At 37.8% G+C, this 20240-nt stretch overlaps 1 protein-coding gene across 4 annotated transcripts in view; it reads right to left on the reverse strand.

The window, feature by feature from the left end:
• Positions 1 to 20240, reverse strand: part of IL15 (interleukin 15) — a 95506-nt gene that overhangs the window by 11637 nt on the left and 63629 nt on the right. For 2 of the 4 annotated variants that reach the window (XM_061384117.1, XM_061384118.1), the window contains 3 exons: positions 6275 to 6373; positions 5072 to 5169; positions 3134 to 3218 (listed from right to left, as the gene is read on the reverse strand). In XM_061384117.1, coding sequence (XP_061240101.1) covers positions 3134 to 3218; positions 5072 to 5169; positions 6275 to 6286 — 195 coding nt within the window. In that variant the 5' untranslated portion in view covers positions 6287 to 6373. Of the gene's footprint in view, positions 1 to 3133; positions 3219 to 5071; positions 5170 to 6274; positions 6374 to 20240 lie in introns of those variants that run through there. The other 2 variants (XR_009730270.1, XR_009730269.1) reach the window with 2 other exon arrangements.

Below are 20240 nucleotides of genomic sequence, written 5' to 3' on the forward strand. Positions count from 1 at the left end.
CCCTTTTTCCTAACCACTGGTAATCATTGATGATTTTATCGTATCCAACCTTTTCCAGAATGTCACATAGGTGGAATCATACACAGTATATGGCCTATTTTGATTGGCTTCTTACACTTAGCAAATGGGTTTTAGGGATCCTCTTTACCTTTTCATGGCTAAGTGGCTCATTTCTTTTTATCTACTGAGTAACGTTGCATGTATGGATGAACTACAGTTTGTTTACCCCATTCACTATTTTTACACAGTTGTGTGTGGATCTCCACTGAAACCAGCTGATCTGGAGATTCTATTTGGGGAGCTTGTATATGGTGAATTCAAAGTATTTTGTAGTTATAGGAGAGTTCACATTATCTATTTCATCTTGGCTACATTTCGATAGGTTGTGGTTTGTGAGAAAATTGTCCATTTCCTCTAAATTATCAAATTTATGAGAATCAAGTTGCTCATGGTTTTTCTTTGGTATCCTTTTAATGTTTGTAGGTTCTGTAGTAAGACCCCAGTTTCAGTCCTGATACTAATGGTATCTATCATCTCTTATCTTTGTCAGGATTTCTAAAGGTTTATCAATTTTATTGATTTTTTCCACAAGTAATGAGCTTTATATTTAGTTGATTTTTCTCTATTGCTTTCCTAACTTGAATTTCATTACTTTTTGTTTTTGTCTTTATTACTTCCTTCCTTCTGCATGGATTAGATTGATTTTGCTCTTCTTTCCCCAGTTTCTTGAGGCACTAATTTAGATTGGTGATCTGAGATCTTTCCTCTTTTCTAACGTAATCATTTAATTTTATCAGTTTTCCATTCAGTAATGCTTTAGCTAAATCCCACAGATCTTCTTATGGTGCATTTTTGTCTTCATTCAGTTCTATACTTTATATCCTTTGAGACTTGTTCTTTGACCCATGCAATATTTCTAAGTGTATAATTTAATTTCCAAGAGATTTTCCTGTTGTATTTATGTAATCAACTTCTACTTGAGTTCACTGTGGTTGGACAACATATACTGCATGATTTCAGTCCTGATAAATGTGTTCAGGTTTATTTTATGGCTCAGGATACGTCCAGTCTTGGTGAGTGGTGCCTGAGAAGAATGTTTATTAGCTGCTGTTCTGTGAAGTGTTCTATCCATGACATTGGATACTCTTGGTAGACTGTGCTATCCAGTTCTTCTATATCCTTTCTGATTTTCTGTCTAGTAGTTCTGTTTGTCACTGAAGAAGTGCTAAAATCAACTATATTTACGGACTCATCTGCTTCTCCTTTTGGATCTATTATTTGTTTTTGCTTCTTCCATTTTGAGGCTCTGCTGTTTGGTGGGTACACATTTAAGATCATTATGTTTTCCTGGTGATTAATCTTTTTTACCAAGGTATACTGTCTCTCCTGACTCTAGTAATTTTATCTGCTGTTGTTTGCATTCTCTGATATGAATATAGCCATTTCTGATTTTTAAAATTATTGTGTGTATGACTGTGTGTGTGTGCCTCAGTTTCCTAGAGCTGCTGTAGCAAGGTACCACAAAGTGAGGGCCTTCAACTAACAATTCATACTCCTACAGTTCAAAGCCAGGGATTCCACTGAGCCTGTTCCCTGTGCAGGTACTAGAGAACTGTCACTCCTGGCTCCCCAGCCCTTGCCACATCGTGCCAGTCATTCCAATCTTCTTTGGCTTGTGGCTGCCTGTTCTCACAGGGCCTTCTTCCCTGTGTCTATGTATCCTGTTCTCTTCTTATAAGGACAATAGTCAAGGATTTAGGGCCCACCTCACCTCACTGTAATCTCACCCTAACTGAGTATACTTGCAAAGACTTCTGAGGTCTAGGTGAATGTGAATTTCGGGGTGGACACTATTCAGTCTACTACAGCATGACATATTCTTTTCCCTGTCTTAATTTCAACCTACCCATTTCCTTGTAGACAGCACAAAATAAGTTTGTATTTTGTCAACGATTTGGCTGATCTATGTCTTTTTGTTAGTATTCTTTTTCTCCTCTCCTTCTAGGATGATAATGCCAGGAAGACTGGCTCTTTTATTGTCCCCAAAATCCCTGAGGCTTTATTTACTTTTTTCTAATCTGTTTTCTCTCTATTCCACCCTCGAGTTGACTGTCTTTCCTCTGTCATATTCATTCTGCTAATGAGCCTCTTCAGTCTGTTTTATATCTCAGCTATTGTATTTTTTAGTTCTGTAATTTCCATTTGCTGTGTTTTTACATATTGTATTTCTTCGCTAAGACTTTCTGAGTTGTTTTCTGTTTTATTTTCAGTTGTTCCAAGGATATCCACAGTTGCTTGCTGGTATATCTTCCCGATGGCTGCTTTGAAATTCTTGTCAAATAATTCCAACATCTAATCCATCTCAGTTTCAGAGTCTGTTTCAGACGCTCTTCTCATTCAAGTTGTGATTTTCCTGCTTTTTGGTTTGAAAACTGAGTTTTCCATATATCCTGGTATTTAGGATATTATGTAAGGAGACCCTGGTCCTACGTAAGTCTTGGAGTTTAGCGTGCAGCCACTCTGTGTAGGCTCAGCACAGAGGTGCTGCCCTAAGTTTGTATGCTGTGATTCCAATGATGGTTTAGTTTTCAGAAGCTTTGTGGGGCAAATTTGGAAGGTTTGGTACACCTGTTGCCCCTGAGACGCTCACTGGTCCTTTTGTGTTGCCTGCACAACAATACAGCCCCTATTTCTCTCCTCTACAAGTTCTGCCAGAACAACCAGTGTCTCCAGAGGGGGTTTTCTAGCCCATGGCACAGAGAGTCCTTCCCTGGGTCAGCCTATTTCCCCTACAAGGGTCACCAAGCCACCTGGCTTTTCTGCTAACAAGTCTCTCCAGTCTGTTTTCTATCTGGAGGATATATCAGGTATATATCTAACAGGAAAAGGGAGTCTCTCTGGCCTGTGGTCACAAAGAACTCTTCATGCTAGGCCACTCATAAATTGAGGTTTAAAGGTAATTGCTATCTGAAAATGCTAAATAAAAGATTTCATTGGAGGTTCTATGAGGCATACAATTCTACCGAAACATTATTGTTTTATGTGAGATTTCATTAGGACTGACAGCAAAACACAGGCGTAACAGACTCCATAGCAATTATACAAAATAGTTTATGGAAAAATGAGTACTTACTTGAATAAGATGCTCAATTGTTTTCAAATCATTTATTACATACTGCCAGTTTGCTTCTGTTTTGGGAAGACCTGCACTGATACAGCTGAAAGCAAAACCAAAGAGCAAAGCATTTTGAATGAACATAATACTGTCTTGATGAATACTACTGGCAAAAGAGCAATCAAGACCTTTTTATTCCAACAAGTGAAAAAATGACTGCTATCTTTGCCTTTGTGCCTCGTAGATGAATATAAACACCGAACATATAGAACAATTTTGGTGCTTTACGCTAGCTTGATGACCAACCTGGATTACAGAAAAATCTAATTCAGAGGGATAATTTATACATACTACTACTACTACTAAGTCACTTCAGTCGTGTCCAACTCTGTGCGACCCCATAGACGGCAGCCCACCAGGCTCCCCTGTCCCTGGGATTCTCCAGGCAAGAACACTGGAGTGGGTTGCCATTTCCTTCTCCAATGCATGAAAGTGAAAAGTGAAAGTGAAGCCGCTCAGTCGTGTCTGACTCTTCGAGACCCCATGGACTGCAGCCTACCAGACTCCTCCGTCCATGGGATTTTCCAGGCAAGAGTGCTGGAGTGGGTTGCCATCGCCTTCTCCAAATTTATAGATAAGCTGGTGCAATTTATCACATTGAAAGAAAAACATTGCTTGATATGTGGCAGTGCCCAGAATATGTTTTTGAATAAATTTTACTTTCCTTTAAGTAGAAGTCCCATCAGACTTTTAAGTCTAAGAGGGTAAAGTCATTAAATAAGCAATCACCTTTTTCATGTAAGGATTTTGACAGTAAATATATGCCCCTTACATGCACCTTATAGCAGCTTTCTCCATAAACATTATGGACTCGGGCCTAGTCACAAAACTAGATCATACAACTTACTTAGTTTTGTAAAATGGAAATTTAATATCAGGACAAAAGATACACACACTGACCAAGTAACTGAAGAATAATTCTTAGAGCTTCTGGAAAAATAGTTGCTCCCTGATGGATCCAGAACAGAAGCATGCAAGCCAAAACTATTCTGTTTTTGAGAGGAGGAGTTACCTGCACAAACCTATGGTTCCCCATAACATGAAGGCATTGGCAGAATAAAACTGAACTGCAAGTCAGATCGCAAAACTACAAGTTGGGTGAGTGCAGTATATTAGTTGCTTCTAACAGAGAAGGAAAAAATTAATAGGCATGGCAAAATATGAATGTTTATTAGGAGGAAAATCAAAAGGCCTAAATGAAGAAACAAGTGTTTCAAACTGAACTAAGATAGGGCTCAAAGGATAGGAAGAGTCAATGCCAGGGGTAGATAAAACAGAGAAGGTGATGGCACCCCACTCCAGTACTCTTGCCTGGAAAATCCCATGGATGGAGGAGCCTGGTGGGCTGCAGTCCATGGGGTCGCTGAGAGTCAGACAGGACTGAGCAACTTCACTTTCACTTTTCACTTTCATGCATTGGAGAAGGAAATGGCAACCCACTCCAGTGTTCTTGCCTGGAGAATCCCAGGGACGGGGGAGCCTGGTGGGCTGCCATCTATGGGGTCGCACAGAGTCGGACACGACTGAAGTGACTTAGCAGCAGCAGCAGATAAAACAAAAAAGTAACATGGGTAAGCCCTCAATATCTATTTTCTTACTGGTGTCAAAATCACATAGGATGTTAATAAAGAGTTTCCTTCCAAGTTTAGTCAGAAACCAAGAAGTCCAATTTATTTGCAGGATGTAATACTCATTTGGAATTTTATAAGAATATAGAAATTCTCTGTAGGATGTTTACCAAACCTCCTCTGAATCGCCATAATCTGCTATCACACCCCACATACTGAGAACCTAAAGATTTAAGCAATGAACACAAACCAATTTAATAGAGAAGATATTGAAGAACAATGATCCTGGTTATTAACATGATGATTCTATGCTGAAAAATAAAATTACCCCAAAATGAAGACATGAATGCCAGCCTCTGTTAAAAAATGACTGTTCAGAAGTAAACACAAGTAGCACTGGATGGAAGTACTTCTCAAATATGGTTTCTGAAAAATAAAATCATAGACAAAGTGGTTAAACTTCTCAGTGAAAAAATGAGATTCAAAATGATACCTTATCATATTTTTAGGTTCCAAAATGTAAATATATCAAACTTTCAGAATTCCTTATTGGAATTAATGAAATTAGAATGTATCTTTTTTGCTTTCTCCCCTACCTTCAACTTTGTCTCCTACATGCATAGTTCTTTAATACATATTTCTCCAGATGCATTTCAATAATAATGATGCATAGAAAATATGGTTATTTACTAATTTACCTATATGGTAATATAATTTGTTTCTATTATCCTTAACTTCCTTCTCATCCTTATTTCTTTTTTTCTTTCTTCCTTTTTAATTGTCCAACATATTTCATGTTAGTTATATGAATTACTAATATAGGTTTGCTAGTTATATAATAATTCCACATAACAATATGAAAATTAATTACATATTAATATCATTGGAGAAAAACTGAATAGAAATGGAACCAACCAAAGATACTCTATGCTATCTTAAGATTTGATATATAATACATTTTCTGGGTGATTTAGGAAGATTACTTATCTCAGAACTTCCTGGAGTTTTGATATTTCTGCCTGCCTCTTTCATGTGGTCAAAATCTTTATAGTTTCAGAGAGCAATGCTTTTTCTATTTTTTGGCCATGGGATCTCAGCCCCCTAACCAAGGATCAAACCCACAGCCCCCTGCATTGAAAGGCAGAGTCTTAACCACTGAACCACCAGGGAAGTCCCCAAAGAGCAGTGTTGACTTAACTTCTAAGAATCTGTGCTCCATGTTATTCACACTGAAAGAATGAATAACAGCTAGACCTTGTTTTCAAAGACTACACAGCTTATTGATTAGACATTTAAGGAACAAAATAGAGTGAGATAAGTGAAAAACAACATGAAGAGCACATCAAGGTGTTAATAGACTTTAAAAACCTAGGTTATTTATTTTCAAAATAAGAATAACCCATATGTCAACAGACATCTGTGATATCCCAAAATCTCCAGAGAAGAGCCATATAAATTATTATGAAGTATCTGAGACACAATTGACCTTTTAAGAAAAGTCCATATACTATCTTCATCTAGTTTTTCTTACCAAAATTCTCATTACTCAATGCCAGAGTAAATCTTTCAGTATCGAAGAAGAGCTGGCTATGGCAATGGGTTTCCAGCAGCCATCCATCCAGAATACTTCCTACAATACAACCCAGAGTAAAGAGGATCCATTAAAAACACAAGTGGACTAGTAGGGGGAAAGAAAGGGAAGAGAATTAACAGTTATTGAGCACCAACTTTTTCAGTCACTCTGTTAGTTATTTACATAGAACAATCCTATGATGGAGGATTAGCAACTTTTGGGTGAGCCGCCCAGGCCCCACAGGAAGTACAAGACAGCCATGATTTGAGACCAGGTTTGTCTGATTACAAAGCCCAAGTCCTTTCCACTATATTAGGTTCTTGAATTGACTGAATTCCAAAGACATATTAATGAAAAGCTGACAGCCAAATACCTTAATGCATATAAACTACTGACTATTAATATAATTTACAACAGAAGTAGCTACTTCTATAGACATTGAATAGATGTCTTCAGTCTTTATATCACTGTTAACTGAAACATCATTTGAGAATTTCATAAGTAACAAAATCCTGTTTTCTTTAATTCAAAGTGATTAAGTATATGAAGATTACACATTCCCATATCCAATTCCATTTTATTAAAAAAAATTAAAACCAAAATATATAAAATTTAAACAACTATTTTGGCCATCATTCTAAAATAGTGTGTATTTGTTGACTTCCCCTTCAAAAACCAAAATCTGCCATGTCTCTCAACGTAAGTATTCACTGCAATTAAGTTTTGTAGACTGAAATAATTATTTTATTTTCAGATGTTTTTGAAATGTAAAAATGATTACCTTATAATATATGATGTATAACTCTTTAAAAGAAAAACCAGAATTTAACTAAGTATTAAAAAAGAGAGTGTAAGTGTATTTCCAATAAAAATGCCATCTATTCCTCAACAAAGTATTAAGTCTAATCTTCCTATTACACGTAATCTAAGCCACCCATTAATCAGTTTAATTAAAGCAACCTGTTACTCTCATCTTAATCATTCTCTTTGTCTATGTTATCTCACTGCTCCAAATTATTTGCAAAACTTTAAAATTATCTTTACCATTTCATTCAAACTCTTTTAAATTCCCTACTTCCTTTTTAGTTGTAGGATCCCCCCACTCCACATTGTTCAAGAAACAGGATTTCCTGAGCTGGGACCAAGCAGTACAAAGGGTGATACAATTGTTAATGAGGCCTCATGAAGCTGCTTGAGTAAGCAATGAGTATTTCAATCCTGGGCTTTTGCATCAGTGAGTCTCCACACACGCAGGATGTTAAAATCTTACCAGTCAGACTTTCACTGTCCTGCCCACCTACCAGCAGCTGGTGTAAGTCAAGGAAAACTAACAGCTTTAGTCAGAATGCTCCATGCCAAGTATGGTAGAATAAGTAGGAAATGACCTCAAAGACTTCTAACAAATAATGATAATAAAAACCAGTGTTAACTGAGGATATTTTTACAGCTTTGTTAATTTGGTAAAAGAACTGACCTGGTTTTCTGGCTGACAGACAGATTTTCATAACAGCTTTGGAAGTTTCAACATTCCATACTTCTGTGGATCAATAACTTTACTAAGAATGTGAGTGTGTGTAATCCAGGAGAGTAAAGATCCAAAAAGGTAAAATACTCTGTAACTTTCTCTTTGAGTAAGACTCAGTGTTAACATTTAATATAATTATCACTCATGATGGCAATACTAATTAGAGTAGGAATTGTTTACCAAGTGCTTTTAAGTCTACAAAATTATTTCATATACATTATCATATTCAATCCTGGCAATATATTTATATGAGAGATATAACTCTTCTTCTGCAGTGAAGAAGTTGAGGTTCTGAGAGGTTAAGTGACTTGCTTCAGATAAATGTCATACATGTGGCTATCAAAATTCTACCTCACAATCCAGGTTGCACAGGTAGAAGAGAGATGCAAGAAATAATAAACTCCGGTTGAGAAGTGGAGGTCCTTACTATAGAAAGCAGCTGATCCATCACATGTGAATCATAAAAAGTCACTGCTCTCTGATAGTGTACAAACAGGTCTTTCATTTGTGGTTGCCAAGGGAAAGGGAGGTGAGCGAGGGATGGACTGGGAGTTTGGAATTAATAGATGCAAAATAGTATACACAGAATGGGTAAACATCAAGGTCCTACTGTAGAGCACAGAGAACTATATTCAATATCTTCAGGTAAACCATAATGCAAAAGAATATAAAAAAGAACACATATGTTTATTTATATACATGTGTGTGTGTGTGTAACTGAATCACTTTGCTGTAAGCAGAATTAACAAGATGTTGTAAATTAACTGTACTTCAATAAAAAAACAAACATGTTCAAAAGTGTTGTGATGTGAAACAGAACTCAAGTCCTTTCACAAACATCATCTCATTGACCCCTACAAAGTACCTGTTAGATAAAAGAGGCTGAAATCAGTTAATTACTTTCTGAGACTAGAAGCGTAGTGATGAAATAAACTGTCCACTTCCTTATAAAGTTATATTTGTGGAGAACTATGGAAGCAGTGTTTAATCCTGGCACACACTTTGCATATGGTCATGAAAGGCCCTAACAATCAGCATCTTTGAAGTGTCCATTCACCTGTATACTTAGATCCAAGAATAAAAAAGACTAAATCCAAGCCCTACTCTCAAAGAGCTATCAGAGTTTAAGCTGATTTTTTTTGGACTCCTGAGACAGGGTCTTACTGCGGGGCACTCCCTGAACTTATGGCAGCAATACTGTCTATGTCACTGCCTAAGAGTTAGACATTGTGAAAAGTGGACAATCCGCACAACGGGGTGGCTCCAGTAGCTTTAATTCTGGAGTGACTTGTGAAAACAATTGTAAATATTCTGCGTGCTAAGTTGCTTCAGTTGTGTCTGACTCTTAGTGACCCTACGGGCTATAGCCTGCCAGGCTCCTCTGTCCGTGGGATTCTCTAGGCAAGAATACTAGAGTGGGTTGCCATCCCTCCAGGGGGTCTTCCCAACCCAGGGACTGAACCCATGTTTCTTAAGTCTCCTGCATTGGCAAGTGGTTTCTCTACCACTAGCACCAGCTAGATTGGAGAAGGAAATAGCAACCCACTCCAGTGTTCTTGCCTGGAGGATCCCAGGGACGGCGGAGCCTGGTGGGCTGCCATCTCTGGGGCTGCACAGAGTCAGACACGACTGAGCGACTTAGCAGCAGCAGCAGCACCACCACCACCTGGGAAGCCCCTATTCTATACCAATAGTAGTTTTTCCCAGTGAGGAAAAACAATCTAGCGTACTGCTGTTTTCTTTTGCTTTATTCTGTTTAATTATTTACCTGCCTAGTCACACATTTAAAATAAACTTAAATAGACTCTGCAAGAAAAGAAGGGCTATAAGTATTGGTTTATTTGGTACACATATTCAGCTAATCACTCAAAAAAAACTAAAACCGAGGGCAGACCAAGGTTGAATGCTTACGTGGAATATAAAAAATGTAAGATTACATGGCTGTCCTTAACCATTTAGTATGCATTTATTGAGTACTTACTACTTGCTGGACGTTTCGGTATGACCAAGGCATTCCTGTTCACAAAGCAAATCAGTGAACACAGAAGCACCTTGGTTTCAGGAAGAAAGATGGACTATATATAGTACATATAAGTAAATGGATTATATATTTCATTAAAGAGTGGCTAAATGATACAGGAAAAAGAAAACAGGTAAGAAGGACAAGGTTGCAACTTTAAGAAGGGTGATGTTCCAGAAGTCAAGTGAGAAAAGTACATTCAGGAAAAGGAAATGAAGAGCCTGTCAGATGTGCTGACAGGTCAAGGAAAACACAGACTGAGTGCTTACCAGTGTGCTTAGCAACATGAAGGTCATGGGTGACACTGAAAAGAGCACTTAAAGGGAGTAATAGAGGCAGAAGCCTACATGAAATGGGCATCAGGGAAAGGGAAAGGATTCTAAATTGCTGGTGCAGACAATGTTTTGAAGAATATTGCTCCAAAAGGTGATAATAGATGGTAGAAAGTGAGGGAAATAACAGCACATTTGTATGCTGCTGTAGAAACTGATTATGGAAGAGAGGGGGACAATTGTCAGAGGGACACTCTTAAATAGGGCTTCCCTGGTGGCTCAGATGGTAAAGAATTTCCCTGCAAGGCAGGAGACCCGCGTTCAATCCCTGGGTCAGGAAGATCCCCTGAGGAGGGAATGGCTATCCACTCCAGTATTCTTGCCTGGAGAAGTCCATGGACAGAGGAGCCTGGCAGGCTATAGTACATAGAGTCCCAAAGACTTGGATACAGCTGAGCAATTAACACACACAAGAGAGGGAAATGATTGTCAGAGTGATATTCTTGAATAGGCAAGTGAGGATGATATCTGGGATATTGTGATTTGTAATATATATTTGGTCTTCATTCTCATTTCTGGCCCACAGCTTCTAAAACCTTAGGAATTTCTAGTGATGAGGGCGATAAGGAGTCTTTGAGAGTGATGAGATCTTTTATTATGATAATGAGGTGACTTTTGGACTCCACCCAAGAATGTGGGCTGGTTTCAGGGAGAACCAACTATGTGATCAGAGAAGGCCATGGCACCCCACTCCAGCACTCTTGCCTGGCAAATCCCATGGACGGAGGAGCCTGGTGGGCCGCAGTCCATGGCGTCGCTAAGAGTCGGACATGACTGAGCAACTTCACTTTCACTTTTCACTTTCATGCATTGGAGAAGGAAATGGCAACCCACTCCAGTGTTCTTGCCTGGAGAATCCCAGGGACGGGGGAGCCTGGTGGGCTGCCGTTTATGGGGTCGCACAGAGTCGGACACGACTGAAGTGACTTAGCAGCAGCAGCAGCAGTACGGGAGTATAAGAGACATGTATCTAGGTAATATTGCTTTTTTTTTTTTTTTTGTAATTGTGGAGCTTCATAAAGGAAGGGTTAATGGAATCATGGGGCTTTCCTGATGGCTCAGTGGTAAAGAATCTGCTTGCCAAGCAGGAGATGTGGGTTTGATCCCTGGGTGGGGAATATCCCCTGGAGAAGAAAATGGCAACCCACTCCAATATTCTTGCCTGGGAAATCCCATGGACAGAGGAGCCTAGTGGGTTACAGTCCATAGGGTCGCAAAGAGTTGGACAAGACTTTGGAACTAAATACTTCAATTGAATCATATCTTGAAGAGAAGATAGATTTTAGATATGAGCAAAAGGAAAAACAACACTTTAGGTGGAGAAAAGAGCCTGACAAGGACTTGTGTACTCAGAGAAAAGTGAGTCATTTGATAATGGTGTGAAAGTAATGGGAGGAAATTGTAAACAAAACTGTCCCTATTGTATATAGCAGGAGTCAGTAAACATTCTCTGTAAGGGGTCAGATAGTAAACGTCATGCTTTATAAATCTTGTAGTCTCTGTTCAACTATCTAATAAGGCTGACACAATGTGAAAACAGCCATATACAATGCATGAATGAATGCGTGTATCCAGTACAACTTTACTTATCAAAATAGACTGTTGATGGATTTGACCCACAGGCCAGCCTCTGACACGTATGGATTCCATAAGCAGTCCCAATTTCAGTAGAGTTGAGGAAGTGATATCTGTAACATCTTAAATTGTCCTGTCATTAAGTGTACTGGCATTTTTTCAGTAACTTCTTTCAAGCTGATTTCAACTGACACCAATATTATGAAACTTTCAAATAAGAAATTTCTTAAACACACAATCTGTGTTCAATATTAAGGCTAAAATAATCCAATGTGAACTATCTTACCATGAGTTACTACGGTGACTTTTAAAAATTACTTCCATTTAAAAACAAGATTTGGTGCCCTGGGATGACCCTGAGGGGTGGGATGGGGAGCGAGGTGGGTGGGAGGGTCAGGATGGGGAACACATGTACACCCACGGCTGATTCATGTGAATATATGGCAAAAACCACCACAATATTGTAAAGTAATTAGCCTCCAATTAAAATAAAATAAATAAATAAAAATTAAAACAAGATTTGAAGTTGGCATTTAATTTTCATGACTCCACACAATATGTTTTTAAGGCCTATGAATCACAACAGTTTATCAAAACAACAAAAATAAATGATTAAGTAAGATGTTTTTAGTATTTAAAAAATGTTATTTCATATAAGACCTGTAAAATAATATACATATATATTTTAAATAAAACAACATGAAGTTCTTGGAGTACTTAAATTGCTTAACTGTCCTGAAATGCTTCCAAACACATCACAGCCATTTAAATATCACACTGTCAAGGACAATGGTAGTTATAAATTTTGGACCCCTTAGTTGCCATGACAACTCAAAAGGCCTTAACTAGACAGACGCTATTACAGAAAATGAATATAGAAACACCTAAGGTAGTTTATCATCAAAGACAACAATGATGCATGTGTGTGTGTATACATGGTAGTTGTTCAGTCGTGTCTGACTCTCTGCGACCCCATGGGCTGTAGCCCGCCAGGCTCCACTGCCCATGGAAGTCTCCAGGCAAGAATACTGGAATGGATAGCCATCTCCTTCTCCAGACAATGAAGCATATATGTAGCTAAAGGACATATACAAACAATGCTCTTACCACTCTTTGATAACAGTTCTACACAGCAGTATGTTCATGCGCGTTTTTTATCATTTGGTGTAAGTGCTGTTGAAAAATGTTTTGGGTAAATGTTTTTGAGAAAGGCTAACTCTAGGGCAGGTATAAGTAGACAGCTTCTGCAGAGCAGCACAACTTTAATACTTAACCTACTGTCCAGAAATGGTCAATAAGATCTATTCCTCTAGCTTAGTTTCCAAAAGCACTTTGTTCCAAAAAGTGGTGAGGATGAAACCATAGTACAGAAGGACATTAGTATTTGAGAAAGAGGATAAAGAACATTCTTCCTACCAGACCTCAGAAAATTTAAAATCCACTGAATGTCTGTGAAGTAATAATGTGAAAATACTTTCTAGGAAAATAAAAAAAAAGTTATCCAAGAAAAAGAAAAATATGGGATATAAGAAATCATGGAGCCCAACACATGTCATATTCACACTTGGGTATAAATAACCACCACATTTTTTTTAAGTTTTTTAAATAAATTTCATTCATTCATTTAATTTTGCAAAAATGTGAGATTCTTGTGGTAGAAAGCTTATTTATCTTGTTCATTACCGAAATCCAAAACAAAAAAGCATACTAGGTCATAACGAGCACATACCACATGCTTGTTGGATTTTATTTTTCACTTCTTTACAATTACACTGCCCCCATAACACACATACACACACTCAGAACTATCAGACTCTTACCCGCACTTGCTTCCCTATCCAGCAGGTGTCCCAGTCGGCCACCGTAATACTATCCTAAAGAGAATCGAAATCTTCCTCCACTGAGTTTTCTCCACAGTTCACCTTTCTGATACTTTTATTTTACCAGTGTCCAATTCCAAGCTACATAGTATTGTTGGAAAAAATGTTCCCTTATAATTTTTTGAGATGCAATTTTTAATTGGGCCTTCTCTACATCTTGCTAATGATTTCTGGTTCTTTCTGACATTCCCCCACTATACTTTTAAAATCAATTTTATTGATATAATTTCAAAGTGATAAAACATACCCATTTTAGGTATATGATATGCAGAGTCTCGATAACTGTATACACCCATGAAATTGCTCCAACAACAACAGAAAACAGCTATAATCATCAAAATTTCTCCCATGCCCCTTTACAGTCATACCAGTCCCAACCTTAACACAGGCAACTCCTGACCTAATATGTACTTTTCCAGATAGCAGTGTGGAAGGAAAATCACAGATAAATTCCATGTGGTAAATATTGTGAGAAAAGAAGAGGAAAACTCATGCTAAGATTATTACTTTATTTGGTGAACAGGCAGCACATTCATGATGATTAATTGCAGAAATCAAAAGTTCAATACAGAAAAAAAAAATCCTGGATATATCGTAATTTTCAAGCTTAAAAATAAAATAAAGTAAAATGAGGCAAAGAAAACTTAAGCAAACTAACAGAAGGTAATGGTAAGCATAAAAGGAGAAAATTAAACAAAGAAATCACAATAAGTTCACACATAAAAAGTAACGTAGCAGTAGTAAATCTAAATATACAAGCACAATTACCCATACATGAAAAGACGTGATTAAAAACTACATTTGATTACTAAAAGACACTTGGATTGAGTTTTAAAAATAGAGAGGCAGAAAGATAACAGATAATGTTTTTTTAATATGGTATTTGTAAAAAGTGAAACAAAAATAAAATGTTACCAAAAGCTTGAAAATGAAAGTACAAGAAAAGATATGCTAAGCAAATATGAGTATAGTAATAATAATACCATAAAATTAGAATTCAAGACAAAAATACAATTAGAATTCTAAGCAATACAAAGATAATGGATATGGATGAAAGTTACAATCTATAAGAGGATATGAAGCTTTATGCTTCTAAGAATATAGTTTCAAATATATAACAATATAGCTTCAAATTATATAAGGGAAAATCTAATAGAAAAACAAGGAGTCATTTAAAAATCTTGAACTGTGCTCAGAAATTTAACCATAAAAATGAGTAGGGCTGTGGTTTGGGTATGTGAGTTAACTAGTTCTCAAAACACCACCACCACCACCACCACCATCCTGTAGCATCTGCCAATTTCTGTGTTGTAAGTTCCTCACCATACTGATTTCAAGTCACAGTGTCTTAACATCTGGCTCACAAAATTTCTGCATATTTAACCATTGGCTCTCACAAGCCAATTAGAGCTGGCTCTAGCACACCACTGCCTGTGGTAAATTTTAAAACACAGTGAACAATGTTTTAGGTAGTGTGTATGTATATTAGATTAACTATAGATAGATGAAACATTCTACCTCATAGACATAGCACATAGAAAATAAATACATAGGACATTCCTAAGAGGTGGCTTATGACATACACCTAAAGCATCAATGTGCTAAACCTAATGTCTCAAAAAAAACTACACAAAAATCTGAAACCAGATTCTATATGCCACATGCTATAACTACAAATCAATAATATCAATAATATTGGATGATTGAATCAGATAATATTGAATTAAAATAATATCAATGCTGTTGAATTAAAAAGCAATAAAAAATAGAATATAAAAAGAATTATACACTTGAAAATGTAAATTACCCTTTTAAATAGAGCTGGTATAAAAGAAAATCAATTTGAAAATTACATGTCATTAAAAAAACATTATAGCAAAAGCATAACATATAGAATTCTATAGACTCTCAGAAAATAATTAGATTGAAATACTTTACTATTTATTAATCTCAAGAATCTACAAAATCATTTTAAAAGGAGAATTAAGTATTACTAAAGATAAAAAGAGTAATAAAGTAGAAAAAGGTAATTAGTATAACTCAGAGATATAGCTTTGAAAAATAAATCTGATCAAAACTAAAAAGCAAAATGTCAGATTACATATATATGTATTAAAATACAAAAAGGTCATTAGAGTATAATTTCTGTAAATTATATGTTCATGCAAATCTATTTGAACACTGATTTTCTAAGAAAATTATCAAAATGGACTCATGAAAATAAGGAAAACTTAAAGATTAATCAAAATATATGTAATAAAAGGGGCTTCCTGGTGGCTCAGATTACTAAGGAATCTACCTGCAATGCAGGAAACCCGGGTTCAATCTCCGGGTTGGGAAGATCCCCTTGAGAAGGAAATGGCAACCCACTCCAGTGTTCTTGCCTGCAGAATCCAATTGACAGAGGAGCCTGGCGGGCCACAGTCAATGGGATTGCAGAGTTGGACACTACTGAGCGACTAACACAGACATGCATTAAAAGACTCTGAATTCTTTATGAAGGTTTTTACCAAAAATTCAGGAAATTTACAAATCCTTATGGTAATTACAGTATTATTCTAATTCATGGGCACCAAAATCTAACATCAAAATTATGTAATGATAACCTAGGAAAGAAAATCATGTAGCAATCTCTTATAGGAACATAAATACTAATTTCCAAAATATTAAATTTTACTAAGTAGAGTGTTAACAGAATAAAATCAGTTCTAATGAGGTGGATGAAACTGGAGCCTATTATACAGAGTGAAGTAAGCCAGAAGGAAAAACACCAATACAGTATACTAACGCGCATATATGGAATTTAGAAAGATGGTAACAATAACTCTGTGTACGAGACAGCAAAAGAGACACTGATGTATAGAACAGTCTTATGGACTCTGTGGGAGAGGGAGAGGGTGGGAAGATTTGGGAGAATGACATTGAAACATGTAAAATATCATGTAAGAAACGAGTTGCCAGTCCAGGTTCGATGCACGATACTGGATGCTTGGGGCTGGTGCACTGGGACGACCCAGAGAGATGGTATGGGGAGGGAGGAGGGAGGAGGGTTCAGGATGGGGAATACATGTATACCTGTGGCGGATTCATTTTGATATTTGGCAAAACTAATACAATTATGTAAAGTTTAAAAATAAAATAAAATTAAAAAAAAAAAGAAACAGATAAAAAACAAAAAAAGAAAAAAAAAGAAAAGATGGTCAGCATCAGGAAGTTTACTTGTGTGCATGCATGCATGCTAAGTTGCTTCAGTCATGTCTGACTTTTTGCAACCCTGTGGACTGTTGCCAGCCTGGCTCCTCTCTGTGGGATTCTCCAGGAAAGAATACTTGAATGGGTTGCCATGCCCTTCTCCAGTGTACCTGCGTCTCTTATGTCTCCTGCATTGGCAGATGGGTTCTTGACCACGGGTTCTTTCCCAGGGCGCCACCTGGGAAGCCCTTAGTTGTATATTCACTACATTAACAGATAAAAAGAGAAAAGTCATACGGTAGCCTTTGTAGATGGAAAAAATAATTTGAGAAAATTCAGCACAAGATTTTTAAAATATCAAAATAAGATCCAACTGAAAAACAATGTCTAATACAAACCTGTAAGATTCCTATCTAGGGTCATTTTCACAAAGTACAGGCCCTGAATGAGGAGACACATACTCAGGGCTGCCGGTCAACACTGACGTGGTCACAACCATACAGGTTTGAATCCTCTCATTTACTCTCTAGGTGACTTCAAGACATGCATATGCCTTAGTTCTTCTTTTTTTTTTTCCCCTCCAAATCATCAAAATGGAAATGATCATAGAACATACCTCTTATGATCATTGTGAAGATTACTGTGAAGATTACAATTTATATTGTGCACAAGGCATAGTAAGGACTCACAACATCATCTATGAATATTACACTGGCATCTCATCAACAACCTTTGAGAAAAATATGGCAGGCACCATTATTATCAGCCTCTGTTCACAAAGAAAGGGAGTAAAACTCAGAGAAGTGAAATCATCTGCCCAACATTACACATGGTAAGCAGAAACATAACTGGAGTTTATTCCTAGTTCCTTCATTCACTCACACATTCATCAAAAATATATTAAGCCCCTACTAAGTGTCAGTCATTATTCTAAGGACACAGCATGGAAAAAAGGGAAAAAAAGAAACAACCCAGGAAGTCGGGACATAACTAAAGGAGCGAGAAAAAAAATGTATGACTGACAAAACAAACTACCATGGAAAACAATGAAGACAGTACTTGCGAAGTTAACCTCTATTTTACAAGAGATGGGCAAGAAAGACCTCACTAATAAGGTGACATTTGTCAGTCTAGTCAAGGCTATGGTTTTTCCAGTGGTCATTATGGATGTGAGAGTTGGACTGTGAAGAAGGCTGAGTGCCGAAGAATTGATGCTTTTGAACTGTGGTGTTGGAGAAGACTCTTGAGAGTCCCTTGGACTGCAAGGAGATCCAACCAGTCCATTCTGAAGGAGATTAGCCCTGGGATTTCTTTGGAAGGAATGATGCTAAAGCTGAAACTCCAGCACTTTGGCCACCTCATGCAAAGAGCTGACTCATTGGAAAAGACTCTGATGCTGGGAGGGATTGGGGGCAGGAGGAAAAGGGGACGACAGAGGATGAGATGGCTGGATGGCATCACTGACTCGATGGACATGAGTCTGAGTGAACTCCGGGAGTTGGTGATGGACAGGGAGGCCTGGCATGCTGCGATTCATGGGTCACAAAGTGTCAGACATGACTGAACGACTGAACTGAACTGAACTGAAATTGAAGCAAAGTCCTAAAGGAAGAGAGTGAGACAGTGTTTGAGGAAACAGTTTTCCAGGCAGAGGCAACAAGGAATACAAAGACCCTTGTATGGGGAAAGCTTGCTGGGAAAGGCAAGGAGGCTCTATTTTTAATCCTTTTGACCTTGCTGCATGGCATGTGGGATTTTAATTCCCAGACCAGGGATCGAACCTGTCCCCCTACCCCCCTGCAGTGGGAGCACAGAGTCTTAACCATTGGACCCAAAGAGACTCTAATTCAGCCAGAAATTCAGGAAGTGAGGGGACATGAGAGTAGGGGACAGTGGCAAGAGGTACGGACTTGAGCAAGTACTTGAGCTTTCATCGGAAAATCTATTTGAAACATATCGAGCACAAGAAGCAGGTAAACTGGTTTAGATTTTTATTTTATTTATTTTTTTTACAATTAAAATGTTTTTTATTTTGAAATAATGTTAGAGTCACAGAATGGTTGTAATAATAACAAAAGATTCTTGTGTACATTTAAGCCAGTCCTTCCAAACAGAGAAAGGAATCTTTTACATTTCTCTACTCAAACACAATCTCCTCCCTTCTGCTAAATGTAAACACTATTCCATTTTTAATGGGAATAAGTTCTTTCCTTTTTCACTCTCATATTTCTCTGTCTTTTAAGTCTTCTTTAATATCCACCTCATTTCTTTTTGTTCCTAACTGCTGAGGTTGCAGTACTGTCCATTCTGTTCTGGTTTAGATTGTTAAAGCTACACTCTGGCTACCATACTGAGAAAGACTTTGCTTGGGTAAGCACGGGCTTGGGGAAATGATTGGAATATTGCTACAGTAATCCAAGATGACAGTAATGGAGAGAGAGGGGATGCATATTTTGAAGATACAGGATTTTCTGCTGAATTGGATGTTAGTTATAAAAGAAAGAGAAGTGTCAAGGATGACGTCAAAGATTTGGGCCTGAAATCGCAAGAGCCAGTTTACTGTTTATTCAACTGAGGGAGACAGGGAGAGATGATGTAAGAGAAAAGTCAGGAGTTCAGTTTTGAAAAGATTAAATTCCACAACTGTTAAGTATCCGATTTTCTCAAGATGTTAGGAAGAGAGCAAGAACTGGATTCCAGACAAAGACCACAAAAAGAATACTGGGAATGTTGATAATATACTAAATAAGCAATAAAATGTGTGTTAGTCACTCAGTCGTGTCTGACTCTTTGTGACTCCAAGGACTGTAGCCTGCCTGGATTCTCTGCCCGTGGGATCTCCCAGGCAAGAATACTGGAGTGGGTTGCCATTCCCCTCTTCAGGGGATCTTCCCGACCCAGGGATAGAACCCAGGCCTCCTGTATTGCAAGCAGACTCTTTAAATAAGTAAATATAAAGGGAACCAGAGAGCTGCTGTCTTCACTCTCCAGTTCTGTTCACCAGACATTTACTGAGCATTCCCTGTGTGCTTGGCATTAGGATTACAAAGGTGAATAACCAGAGTCCCTGTCTGTGAAGAAATTACAGAAAGCAAACATCCTTTCCTTGCTGTTGTTTAGTCACTAAGTCATGTCCGACTCTTTGGCAACTCCATGAACCGTAGCCCGCCAGGCTCCTCTGTCCATGGGATTCTCCAGACCAAGAATACTGAAGTGGGTTGCCATTTCCTTCTCCAGGGGATCTTCCCCACCCAGGGGTCAAAATCATGTCTTTTGCATTGGCAAGCAGATTCTTTAGCACTGAGCCACTAGGGAAGCCCAATACTGTACATGCTAAACCAGTTTGGATATCCAGGTCTGTAGGTAGAGAAAGCATTCTAGAGGAGATGACAAAAATTGA

Source organism: Bos javanicus, chromosome 17, assembly GCF_032452875.1.
Source record: "Bos javanicus breed banteng chromosome 17, ARS-OSU_banteng_1.0, whole genome shotgun sequence".
NCBI classification, from domain to species: domain Eukaryota; kingdom Metazoa; phylum Chordata; class Mammalia; order Artiodactyla; family Bovidae; genus Bos; species Bos javanicus.